The 13,995-nt window shown below is 35.0% G+C and overlaps 1 protein-coding gene across 9 annotated transcripts in view; it reads left to right on the top strand.

Annotated features, from left to right (window-relative positions):
- The window catches only part of LOC106877917 (cadherin-87A), a 222,610-nt gene that overhangs the window by 191,967 nt on the left and 16,648 nt on the right, over nucleotides 1-13,995 (top strand). For all 9 annotated transcript variants that reach the window (XR_016240751.1, XR_016240750.1, XM_089347726.1 and 6 more), the window contains 4 exons: nucleotides 962-1,030; nucleotides 3,414-3,480; nucleotides 10,475-10,599; nucleotides 13,461-13,501. Coding sequence is in view for 7 of the 9 variants with exons in the window: in XM_089347726.1 (XP_089203852.1) it covers nucleotides 962-1,030; nucleotides 3,414-3,480; nucleotides 10,475-10,599; nucleotides 13,461-13,501 (302 nt within the window). In the remaining 2 variants the exon portion in view is untranslated. The remainder of the gene's footprint in view (nucleotides 1-961; nucleotides 1,031-3,413; nucleotides 3,481-10,474; nucleotides 10,600-13,460; nucleotides 13,502-13,995) is intronic.

Here is a 13,995-nt window from a genome sequence, read left to right as displayed (position 1 = left end):
TTTATGGACCTTGCAATGAGGACAATTTACATAAATAAACAGTGCATGGTTTAAAGCAGTTGATGTAAATATATGCTGAACTAATATGTTTGTATAAATATACATACATATGCACATATATGTATATATAGATTTATCATGTCATCATCATTATCATCATCATTTAGTGTCTCCTTTCCATGCTGGCAAGGGTTAGACGTTTTGACTGAAGCTGCTGAGCTGGAGTTCTTGAATCATCTGGTTACTGTACCCTGATCAACTGCACCTTCACGTTTTGTGCAACAAATGTTTTTGGCCCAGTTTGAACATACAAAGCATATATTCCTAAATTAGACTTCATTGCACATTCAGATCACATGTGGAGGGAAACAATGTACAACACATCACTGCACTACCATGATGCTACCAACCTCAGCATTACCTTCCACAGCTTGAACTATTTCAGGTATACAATAGAAACACCTAACAAACTAACCTGTATGCAAATATTGCAAAACTTTTGACTTGCCTTTGTACATACATGCATACATACTTACATGCATACACACACATACACACATGTCTGTGTGGTTAAGAAACTTGCTTCTCAATCATATAGTCATGGTTTTGTGTGTGTGTGTGTAATTTAACAGAAGTTTTGATTTGTGTGCCCTTTCGACTCTTCTATGTGTTGTAGAACTTAGAAACTTGTCCCTTCATCTATAATTGGAGATGTCTCTAGATACTAGAAAAAAGAATGGGGAAGAAAGAAAAGACAAAAAGTAAAACAAAAAGAGGAATCATAATATTTTGAAGGGAGAGAGAAAAATGGTTAGCTTACGATGTTGTGATCAATTTTAAGGGGGTAAATAACTTAGTTTGACAAGGTGATATCTACCTGATTGATTGGGTTTCTGTATGTGTGTAATGTTGTTATTTTGCATTTTATGAATATATTTTTCATTTTATTTTATCATTGTAGGACAAGTTTGGTTTTATATGCAGTTAATAATGCAACTAAAAAGGTAGTTCCTCCTAAAGAGCTACTAAAGTGAGTCACAGTTTTAGTATTCTATTTTTGTCTTAAAATTAATAAACATATTATTCAAAATATAGGGATAGAACTTTTGTATCAGGCATAGCTTTGTATTCTTAGTTTACAACATGTCTCTGTTCAAACTAAAGCCTACTTTCCAACCATTTTTCTATATATCTGAGAAAATGTCCAGCATAAAAATAGGTAAAATATTGAACATTTGCTCTTTTAGATTTAAAAATTTGTGTATAATATCAAGTTATATTTGTTTCCTTTTAGCTGTAGCCATGAGTTGTATAACCCGATAAATGTTAGGAGCCCTATTGAAGACTGTCTCATCTGGTATATGTAAAATGTGCTGTGATGGAACTCATCACTCACCAAGCTATAATTATAATGGTCTGAACCCTGCTTTTAATGTTTACAGATGTAATCTGTCTCTTTGCTTTGTACCTATTCACAGGTAGGTGGAATGAAATGCCGAGAATTGGCCATGTACATTGTGAAGTGGTGATTAAGCAATTCCTACATTCTGTCAATATAGCTATCTATAATTTCTAATGTACATCCTAACAAAAAAAGCCATTTGACTCTATTGACATGAAGTTATTCACCATCACACAACTACTCTGGCTCACAAACATGCTGTCCCCTCCCTGTGTCTTTTCTCCTGCTACTACATTGGCTGCAGTTTCTTGAAGATTGCTGGTCTTATGCAACTTATACTGTGGCGCTTCCAGTGCATTTGCCTCTTATCCTTTCATCTCCCATATTGTGTTTACCACCCCCATCCATTTACCTGCCTTGCACTAATCCCTATATTTAGTTCTTTCAGAATGCCACCCCTCTTAAATTGCATCCTTGTACGTTTTTTCCTTCAAATTTCCTGAAAAAGAACATTAATCACACCAATCTTAGTGGTCCTGAATATTTTGCAAGGGCCTTGGGCATTGCCCATGCCTCTGGATCAAACTAATACAAGAAAATATACTCTTTGCAAAAAAAAAAAAAAAGCCTTTTGGGACTAATTAGTGACAAATTTAAAATTTATTGCCTTATTCATTCTCTTAGAGAATAGGACTAGGCAATTGGATGAAATATAAGCTTTTCGGTTTATTTTTTATAGTTTATCAAAGACTAGTGTGGTGTTTCTCTGGGTTATAATCACTAAATACTTCTTAGTTTGAAACTCAGTTTTAAGGTTAGAACAATTCACCACTAATAAAAAAGCTGGTGATTGAAAAACTCTATTTTGTTGAGTAGTTACACCCAACTCCCCTTGAAGAAACATGTGACATGAAATTTACTGACTTAAAGTTTGAGAGATAGGCCATACTTCAATCTTGGCTAGTATTATATACTATAATGTGATTGTAGAGAATCAAGTATCATAATGTGAGCTTACTGTATTCTAAGATTTTGCTGGTAATTGTAACTTTGCATGTTTTACAATACAGATTAGAAAGGCAAAGATAAAAGATAACTGAGTAATTATATGTTATATTTACCTTAAGTACTTAAAGAACTTGAGGTGACTGATATTCTGAGTGTAAATTCTTTGATTTAACTGACTCTTAGCAAACCCACAATGAAGAGACTTTCGTGAAATCTCATGTTATTTTTCAAAAGAAGTGTGTTATATGTGTTTGAGAATTAGATTTACACAAAACCTGAGTAGTAAAATACTTGACTATTTACTCTTAGAGTGCAGGTTAAAACACAAATAAGGTATTTCATGAGACTTTTAAACTAAACATATGTATTTTAGCATTGTGTTCTGTAAAGACAATCAAATATTGTTTTTATTTGCTTCCAAAAATAATAAAAATATGTAAAGGTGAGCCTTGGAATTACTGAAAATGTTGTCATTAAATAAAATGCTTTTATTTCATTTTTGCAAGATTCATGATGCAAAATTGTATATTGAAACAGATGTTGTTTGTATTTTTTGGTGGGGGTCATTTTGCTAATAAGAACTACACACGCTGGTTCTATTTCACCAAGGACTTTAATCCCTATATGCAGTCTCATCAATAAAATTCAGGTCTACCTCATTGGAGAGAAAGGAGCAAATTTGATGAGATGGAAAATGGTGATGAAAAGATTTTGACAAACCAGCTGATTGATTGACTGACTGTACGATGTCTCAAAAAACCAATTAGTTTATTGGTTAATTGAATCTCTAGTTGAGTAAAGAAATGGAATAGAACCAATGCATGTGTTGTTTCTTAAAGGCAAACTGTTCCTTCTAAGACAATAAAAAGATACTTATATATTTATACGAAGTTCCAGCATATGAATAAGTATATAATGAATTTTACTTTGCTTTATGTAGAAAATATGTAGAAATGAAGAAACTACTAAATTCATGTTTGATTTTTTTTTCATTAATATATAGAATCCTTGATATGCAAACAGTTTTAAATGCAGAGAAGTTTCGAAGTTTCTCAGTAGAAAAAGTTAAGGTAGGAAACTGATTTCAGATTTTGAATGGTAAATGTTTTGTGTTCCTCTTGTAAAGATTGGAGATATTTTCACCAGGATGCAGGGGTCGTATAGATAACAAGAAGCTTTGTTTGGAACACAGGAAATAAGATCTATTCTTTAAAAGATACTTGTCTTCAGCAATGTTAATGCTTGATTTGGTTATTTACAAACTGGTATAATCACATATACTAGTGTAAAGATCACTTTATATGCTTCATTAGCTTCTTCACCAGTATATATAGATTTACATTGTTTCATTTAACAATATTATATGGTTTTTCATTAAATAGTTCTGTGTAACATCTTGTTTAATAATAATTTAATCTTTTATATTAATATATTGAAATTATGAATTGTCAGAAAAAGTTCAACTCTTGTTGAGATCAACTCTGCCTTTTATCCTTCCAAGGGAGATAAAATAAACTTCCAGCCAGGTGATGGGGTTGATATACAAATTGACAGTTTTCTTCCTGCCAAATTTCAGGTCTTGTGCTGAAAGTAGAAACAATCATCAACATCATCAACATTTTCACCGTCACCAACACTAACACCACCACCACCACCACTACCTTCACACCTTTTAGATTTTATTACTCCGTTAGTCTGAATGTTAAAATCCTATTTTCTAACACTTTACTAAGTTTATGTTCATAACCATACATTAGTATGGTCAAATCCTAGCTTTCTATATAACTCCCTATGGATTATTCTTCCTAGGTTGTCATTTCTTTTCCTGTATTCTTTCTGTGCAGGCAAGCTACATTCATTTACTATATGAGTAACACTTTCCTATTTTGATTTACATACCCTACATGGGAAATCTACCAGGTTTTTTTTATCTATCTTGGCTTTTATCTTGTTTTACTGCTAACAAACTTTCTGTCTCCATTTTCAGCCTTCCTTTCTGCAACCACAATCATGTCTCACTATTTCTATTTTCTGACACTGTCTTTGGAAACCTACCATGCAAAGCCTTCTTTTGCCTGTCAGATTATGTTGCTTCTTTTTTCTAGTTTTTAACCTCATTTAGTTTTTTGGTTTCCTTAACACTTACTTTTACTCTAGCAGCTCTTAATAAAATTTTCTCACTCTTTCCTACATAGGAGACTATATTTACTTTAGCTAACTCCACACAGTCTTCTATTGATATTAAACCCTTACCACCTTCCTTTCTAGGTAAATATAGCCTTGCTACTCCTGCTCTTGGATGAAGTCCTTCATTCATATTGAATTTTTTCCTAGTTCTGTCTAGATTTGCTAATTCAGAGTTGGTCCAAACTATAAAAGCAACTGGAATATCTAAGTAGTAATACTGCCCAAGTACTTACAGCTTTCACCAGGTTTGAGCCATTTAGTTTTGACTGCATTAACTTCTTCACCCTTCTGATGTACTCTTCAATTTTCACCTTCATTTCTATAGTTAGTACTCTGTCAGATTCTAACTCTTCTAGATACTTATAACTTGCTCTTTCTTTCAGTGATTTTAATATCTGGCCATCTGGTAATTGAATTCTTTCACTGCTGACTATCTGTCCCCTTTTTATGACTAATATCCGTGTTATTGTTAAATTTTTATTTCTAGATTTCACTTCTTGTAGAACTGCTTTGTCTATGTATAATAGATTATGTGTTCCTCTAGCCTGCTTCCTGCAACCTTTCTGTTCTTCTGGCAGTAAATTCTGGCTGTCAAAGTGCTTGTAAATGCTTCTGAGAGCATGCCTGTAAATAGGTTTCGCATCAATGTTAAGCAAGTGATTGGTCAAATATTACTAGCCCTTTTTTTTGTTATTAGGAGTACTCTTCTCCTTCTAGTCATCCAATTAGGTACAACTTTGCCATTCAGGCAATCCTGAAGTTCTTCCCTCAGTCTCCCATGTAAGCTACTAAATTTCTCTAACCAGTATCCTTGAACAAAATCTAGTCCTGAGCCCTTCCAGTTTTGCATTCTTCCTAACACTTTTCTCATTAATGCACTGGTTAGTTTTAGATCTAGCTGCTTCTCTCTAACTACTTCTTCCCTCACTTTCTTTAACAACACTGCATCTCCATTATGATTGACTGGCTTATCTCGAATATTACTGCAGAACTTTCTAGCTTCTTCTGCAGTATGGACCTCATCTTCAGTAGTTTCTTATACACTATTTTTATTTGGCAATAAAATCTCCTCTGCCTGTCTCAAACAATCTGTTATCTATTCTTTTCTGATATCTGGAAGGTTTACCTGCTATTGTTATAATATGTTGTTGAGTGCTTTCAGGACTATCCCAAATCTGTTCTCTTTGACTAAGTATTTTTTCTCAAGAGAAGATTTAAATCTTGTGTTTCCTTACTTGCCCTGTTTCCAGGCTTCTATTCTACTCAGAACTTGTCTTGAAGTCTTCGCTTTATTTTCTAATCTGTTTTCCCACATCTGCTCTTTCCTAATTTTACCCCTCTTGCACAGACCAATAAGCACTGGCTTGGGAGCAAAATTTGCTTAGGGGATGCAAACTCAAACCCAAAACGTTTCACAAATAAGGACATGCTTTTTGATTTATTGATTTATCTTCTTTGTTCTTTGAGAAGAAACCTAATTCAAGTTACTTTTTACAAATCATGTTTTACTCAGTTTTTTAAACCAAAGAAAAAGTAGGGGTGCAAATTTTGATTTTACACTCTACAAAAATTTTAGTTGATGTGCTTGCACCCCCTGCACACCTCAGTTCCTAGGCCAATGCCAATAAGTTAGTGTCATCTATATTTTTTGTATGTATCTGACTGATAACAGAATCTACTTTCCTAGCAATATCAAATAATTTCCTTCTATTAACACCTTTTAATGCTGGTAATCTTTTTCTTTCTTCTTTACTAATTGCTTCCTTCAGTTCATCTAAAATTTTCTGATCTTTCTCACTTAAATTGCTGTTGTCAATTTTCCCATGTTAATCAGTGGTGCTATTAATTTTTTCCTTATAGGCTCTTCTTTGGCTTGAACTGTATTACCTATGTTCTATTTCTTGTTCTCTCTTTTTTAGTTCTCTTGTGATCTCTTCTGCCTCCAATTCTGTCATCAATTTTTTTCTCCTAATAGTATTAGCCTATCTGCTCTGTTACTTCACCCCCTCCCTTTTTAAAACACAAAATGGTAACATGTTTTCTGTAACTCCTTACTTTGGGTTCACTTGCCAGGAAGCACTGCATCACTACGTGGTTCTCTTTACTTGTCCACTTCTTTCTTGAACCACTGCCTCATTTACTATGTTATCACTAGAGTTTCTGTGTAAACTCATGTCTCTTATAAACTGAGGTAGGGCAGTATTTGTGTGTACTTTTATCTTTACAGCTTCCCAACACACCAGACATTTTATCCTTTCTTATCATTATTACTATTATTATCATTATCACTCCATTGTTGGTAAATCATTCTGCATTAGCAACATACTGTAGCAGGTCTTGTTTGCTGTTTACCAAATACTCTGCCACATTTTTTCTTTCACTGTTGATGCACTCCCATATGCCAATCAGGCCATATTCACCTTTTCATCACTTCATGTATAGGCTGTGTAAGTTCACCTTAGGATAGAAGGCACCATGCATTGTCTTCATCTTTCAGGTAGTGTGACCGAGTTGGTCAATCTCTGCTTGCTTCCATTTCAGAATGGGTGCACTATAGTGGACTGCTACATTGACAGCAGTCACAAGGTTCATTGCATTGAGTTTTGACTCCAAGAAAAGTTTGAAGCACTTCAAATATGTAGTAGTGACCTTGTCTTTCATTTCTCTGTGCAAGATAATGTCCAAGGTACCCATCACCATCCAGGTTTTCCATTTGCCCTCCATTTGGCAGTTCTATGCCCTTACACTCTGCTCTTTCCCACTATTACAAAGTGAGCACCACACATTTTGAGATCCCCAATTCCATTCATATTTCTTTGCTGCACATCTGTACAATCTCAACCAGCTTCTCCATTTCATGCTCAGATTTTGTAAACAGTTTTAAATCATCCATGAAGAGAAGGTAGCTGAGATGAAGTCAATTCTTCCTCAGCACATCGTGCATGTTCACTTTGCTTAGAACTATAGGAAGGGGGATCAAGGCTGTAACAAATAGCAAAGGTGAACAATAATCTCACTGGAAGATATCTTTTTTGATTGTTACATTGGCTAAGTGCTGGTTGTTACAGAAAAGACATGTTTTCCAACTAGGCATGCTGTTCTTGATCAGTGCATGCAGGTTCTCAGCTACTCCACACATGTCAAGTGTTTCCAGAATCCATGAATGCAGCAACATGTAAGTTTTTTAAAAGTCTATCCAGGCCATGCACAAGTTTTTTTGGTACGATTTTCAGTTCTTCATTCTGACCTTGTCTATCACAAGCTGGTCCTTAGTGCCCTTGGATTCTTTTGAGCATCCCTTTTGTTTTACTGGAAGTAGATTATTTTCCACAGGGAATGTATATATTTTCCCTTTCAAGGATGCCTGTTAACATTTTCATAAAAGGTTAAGACAAGCAACGAGTCAGTAATCACCAACCTCATTTTCCTTTGATTGATCCTTCATCAACAATGTTGTTTTCCTCTCTACAAACCATTCTAGAACTGCACCACTCTATAGGCGATTGTCTAAACCAGTTCATTTGTGTGTTGACTTAAACCACTTGAGCCATTAGCCTTGGATTCCACCTGCTGCTCTCTAGTTTGGCAATTTTGATACATATGTTAATTATATTTTCTGTTGTTGTGCATACATGATCCTGCACTGGAACCTCAGGATGATGGAATTCAGATGTCATGAAATTAATCCACCCAGCACTGTGGTTGTGGGAAACTTCTTGCCCCCAGGTGTTATCACAAAACTGGCAGGTTTTCTCTGCTTCAGGAGATAATTCATCTCCTGTGTCTTCACCTAAACTCTTAAGAAACTTCCATTGGTTATTTGTGAATAACCTGTTTTGATGTTTTTTCCAGAATACATTGTTTTAGGGTTTCAATAACAGTTTTGAACCCTTTCTTTTCAACATGGTGTTGTTTCAAGATATTTCCTCACACTTTCTTTAGTATGTTTCAATTGCCTTTTGGACCATTCTTCCATGTGACTCAGATGTTTAAGCAAGAATTTAATACCTTTGATTTTCTGCTTCTACCATGGCTCCTCATGTCTGCCTGATTTCCTCTCTTTTTTTCCAACCAGTTCACCTACTAAAATTGAAGTGGATCTAATCAAGTCAATTGTTACTGATAAAGCTTTCACTGAAATATACTTCAGGATCTCATTAACCTTTTGTGTTACACGTTTCACACTGTCATGGTTGAGTCCATAGTGACGATTGCCCTGCTGCCATCCTTTAATCAGGCAGGCAAGGCAGTTTTCCTTTACAAGCCTGTAACTTTGCAGTTCAGCAAAAGAGACCAATAGAATAAGTACAAGGCTTAGCAAAAAGAATAAGTACCGGAATCAACTCATTCAACTAAAAATTTTTCAAAGTGGTGCCCTAGCATGGCTGCAGTCTAATGACTGAAACAAATTGGGAGGCCCTAGGCATTGATGAAAATGAACTGGTCGGGGACTATTTCCAGATGTTTTGGGCCTGGTAATACTACCAGGAAGTGGGTGGGCTACTAGTTTGAGATAAACTCGACAGGCATGGATGTGCTGTCAGACGGTCTTGTCTGAGGTGCACACAGAGCAACAAAACCATTCTTCATGCACTCGTTCAGTGTCTGGGCATTGCTGACATGTGGAGTTATGTCAAACAACTGCTGTCGTGTGGGATGAATCTGTCTGTCGTCTGAGTCCATAGTGATGATTGCCCTGCTGCCCACTTTTAATTGGACAGTCAAGGCATTTTTCCTTTGCCTGTTGGCTGTAGCAAAAGCAGTTGTTTGGTGGATGAGGCTGAAAGGAATGAGGACAAATTCATTCTTCTTTGGTAAAACCCTCAACTGTTTCAAGTTTCACTTGAAAAGGAAATTGGGGGTTGAGAGGGAGGTGCTGTCCTCAAGTGAATTTATCAAAAGGTGGGTGAAAGTTAGAAAAATTACAAGAGTGGATGGTACTGCTCAAAGTGTAGACCAGTGAGTTGGAGGAAAGGAGTGGGAAAGAGCACTTGTCCTTGGTATTCAGGGTGATCTTGGATGGTGGGGTTCCTTGATTATTCCTAGAGGTCCTCCTGATACAGAAGGACTGCATACTGCACTTTTCTTTTTTTTATTCTTTCTTCTTCTTAGTGCTATATACTATGTATATTTCCCTTTTTTAATGTATACCATGTATACTTTTCCTTTAATTTTTTTTTTTACATTCCCTTATATGTAAACCCCCACACCTTATGTCTGTCTTTGTATTGTCCCCTTCATCATTCACTCTGGTGGCAAATAAAAGAAATCATCATAATTATTATTATCGTTTTGACTCAGAATGAATCTAATTCCTGGTAGAATTTACATAGGTTGCATGTTACTACCTGTAATTTTAGATATCCACATGAAATGTTCAAAACCCTTCTAATGAACGTCCCTGCTCCTAAGAGACAAATCTTCCATAGAATCTCTGCAGGAGATTCCATTCCAGTCTTTTTTATTCATTTGCAGTCTCTAATGCACCAATTACCACAGTCGTAATCTTTACAGGTTGTTGCTGTTGTTTTTGTTGTTGTTGCCTCTGTTGTTCTTGTTAGGGCAGTTGATTGTCAAAATCATTACAGTGTCAGAGACAAAATCCTTGTGGTGTTTGCATTGGTTCTTTACATTCTGAAGTCAAATCTTGTCCAAACTACCTTTATTACATTGAGGCAATGTAATAAAGTATCAGTTAAGTACCAATGAAGTACAAGGATCAGTTTAATCAACTAATCCCCATCCAACAAATTGCTGAATCTCTGCCTCAGTTAGAAATTATTGTTTAATTATTGATATCACTCTTATGTGATTTTTATGTTTATGTTTATTTTTCTGTAAAAAATCATTATTGATTGATATTTCTTGCTCTTCTAGGAATCTGAACCACCTGTAATTGTTGACAACAATGAAAAGAATTTCATAATTTTTATCGCGGTCATTGTGGTGTTGGTTTTCATATTGATCATTATGCTGATTCTATTTTATACAAGTAGTCGCAGGTTGGTAGTTCTTAAACTGATGAACTCATTTTTTAAATATTTCCTAAGTATAAACTTTTGAAAATTTTATATGGATTGATTTCAATTCAAAGAAGCTTTTGTGTTCTAAGATGAAAGTTAAAATACATTCATAGATGAGGAAAAATATTGCTTAGAAGTTTTGTAACATTGAAATTTAGGATGACTTTCCAATAGTAAATTGTAATATTGTGGAAGGGAGTCAAATTTATTTGAGAATTGGAGTACAGTTGTTTTTTTTTTTTAAATTGGCTCACATATTTTATACACATTAGTACCTTTAAGCTGCAAAATGAGTGTGTTGTGTTAGGCCCCTCTTGGGTTGGGTCAACAAAAGGCTTGGACTGCTTACTGGCGAGCTCACTTTATTTGTGCAGACTCTTAAGACTTTGTATAACATTTGAATGATAGTGTTCAAAATATAGTGAAATTCCAGAAACAGTAAGTTATGCATTCAGGTAGTATGCCTTGGTTGCAGCTAATGAAATTGCATTGACAAAATTTGAAACAGAGAGAATTATGATCCACAGGACATTCATATTTTAAAATAATGTTTAAGCCTTTTCTTAACTTATTTCTGTTGAAATACAATGGCCTTTGTTTCAATTAAGTTTGAACTTAACAAAGAATTTAATAAAATAACTTTGTTATCATTAAAGTGATGTTTAACATGAAAGATCTCATTTAGATTACTTTAAACGGGAAGTTTATATCATAGAACCAGAGGCAATCTTAGGTGGATTTGTTATTAAAATGGTTAAGAAAATTACAAAATATTGAAATCTCAGGCATCACCCCAAAATAGATTCTATGGAAGGTAAGTAAATGTAACCAAATTGGCATGGGATATATGTTGTCAAGTGATTTGGACCACTGAATGGAGGTGTTTTTTGATAAAATACATAAAACAAGACAATATTCTGTTGCTATGTTGTTATTTCAATAGTTTAAAATTTACATTAATCTTTTTCCTTCTTTTTGTTACCTTTTTTATTAACACATTTTAAAGAGCTTATAGCTGATAAAAGAGAAGCATTACTAGCAACAGTACCCACGGATATTCTGTAGTTATTTTGAAAACCATAAGATAGTTGGATGTTTATTAATTAATGGTAGTCTCTCAGATCCAAGAAAAACATTTCTGCCATTCCAAGGTGAACAACATGCACAGATGATCTGCTTGTAGCTGCATATTGTGTTTTTCTATCTATTGGATAACAACGAGCAAGTCTGATTGGATATTTGCTTAGTCTCCTCTCCGGGCCTTATACAGTGCCTTGCGAGACTGATGACTCTTTGTGAGTTAGTTTTACATAACTAGCACCCATGCCGGTGGCATGCAAGCAGCATCTTTCGAGTGTTGGACCTTATGGAAGCAATAACAAATGACTGAGACCTTTGGTAATATGCTGTGCTTGCAACTGGCACCAATGCCAGTGGCACTCACTAGCACCCATTACACTCTTGAAGTGGTTGGTGTTAGGAAGAGCCTCCAGTCATAGAAGTCATGCCAAATCAGACTAGAGTCTGGTGCAGCACCTCAGCTTACCAGCCCTGGTCAAACCGTCCAACCCATGCCAGCATAGACAACAGACGTTAAATGATGATGATATATATATATAGTATATTATATATTATTTTATGTACATATGAGTAGTATATCCTTGGTTATGGCATATAACCAGTCAGAAAGTTACCATTGGCTTCACATTTACTATTACACTTAGCAATATAGGCAACTCATCTGACCTACTGCCTGGAAGCACATAGCTTCTTTACCAGTGGAAGCAAATATACAGTCTTGGTCAGTTTGGTGGTGGAAAAACTGAAATAAGAAACCATTTGAGAAAAAAAGAAGAGTTATCTCCCCTTGAACTATTTCAGCTGTAGCTGAAATGGGTCAGTTTGTGTATGTGAATTCTGCAAACACAGAAGACCACATTTCCAAAGCAAATTTTCTGTCATGAGGGCATCAGCTAAAAACATCACTATTTGAATTCAAGAAGGCATCTAGATCATGCAAATTTTTTGCAGTCATTGTCCTCTTTGCCAAGCAAAGTGTGCAGCTTCCATTGAGGTATGGCCCAGATTGTTCCAGCAGCTTCCAGTTAATTTTGTATGGTGTTCTCTCTTCTTTTAATCTCCATATGTTGCTGGGTAATACTATAACATTGCACCTCTTTGAGATCCTAAAAGAGGACCTGTGGTTATAACCTTGGCTAAAACATACATACATACAGACAGACAAACACACACACACTGTAGTTAGTCCCCACACACATAACCTAGAGTGGTGATGCAGTCTATCCATTCTACCTGCATTATTCTTATTGGTTTCTATTCATTTATTTGTGTAAACTCCTGTATTTGTTAAAATGAAGAGTCATATAGATGTATTGAAATGATTTCAACATGAGTGTTGTTGAGCATGCTATTATGTTTTTCTTTGGTATGCAGATTGAGTAACAATGTATATTTCTCAATATGGTATCTACTCCAATGTACTTCTATTTGCTCTGGTGAAATTCTGACTGTCACACCAATGTACGCTATACATTAAATGATAAACTAGTTTACCATTTAAAATATATACATTTAGAAATTAAATCTAAAGGATTGCCATCCTGACAAATACAAAGATTACAGTATGCCATGTACCTTACGTTCATATGCACATCTACATTTATTGTTGGAAAATATAAACATCTCCACTAAAATACTCCTTCCTCTCTCTCTCTCTCTCTCTCTCTCTCTCTCTCTCTCTCTCTCTCTCTCTCCCTCTCTCTCTCTCTCTCTGAGATATATTTATTTGTCTGTTCACTGCTTATTCTATTTCTCTTCAGACTTTACAGGAAATTAAGAGCAGCTAAAACCACTACAAATCGTAAGTTGTTTTAATGTCTATATCTTTGGTTTGGAATGAATGTAATGTCAACCTTTTGGCTGCAGAGTTGACCTTTGAGATGTTCTGTATCTGTGGATATGATTTTTAACTTACATTGGCCTAGAAATAATATTTTTTTTCTGTATTATGTTCTAGGAAAGCAGGTCAGTATCCATAATCTTTAATTTCTCTCCCAGAGACTAATGAGATCAATGTAGAGTTGTATATAACTATCATGTGGAGTTATTCTAATCTCATTAGCAAAGCAAGCTTAAATGTTCTTGTTGAGTTATTAAAGAATCATTAAGACAATTGCACAATGGTTGGTCCTGTGGTTAGCATATGAAAATAAAAATTCCTTACAGAATAAATAATTTAGAGATGCTAACCACTGGGAAAACAAAGTAGTTAAGTTAGTGATAATGTATTTAATGCAGGGAGCTTTAAAGAACAATATTAATCAATGATGGAGTCAGGTAGCAAATTAGCCATCT

The sequence above is a fragment of the Octopus bimaculoides genome, chromosome 2, assembly GCF_046866305.1.
Source record: "Octopus bimaculoides isolate indiv1 chromosome 2, ASM4686630v1, whole genome shotgun sequence".
NCBI lineage: Eukaryota > Metazoa > Mollusca > Cephalopoda > Octopoda > Octopodidae > Octopus > Octopus bimaculoides.
Note: the sequence above shows the minus strand (reverse complement) of the source record. Positions and strands in the feature narration are given on the sequence as shown.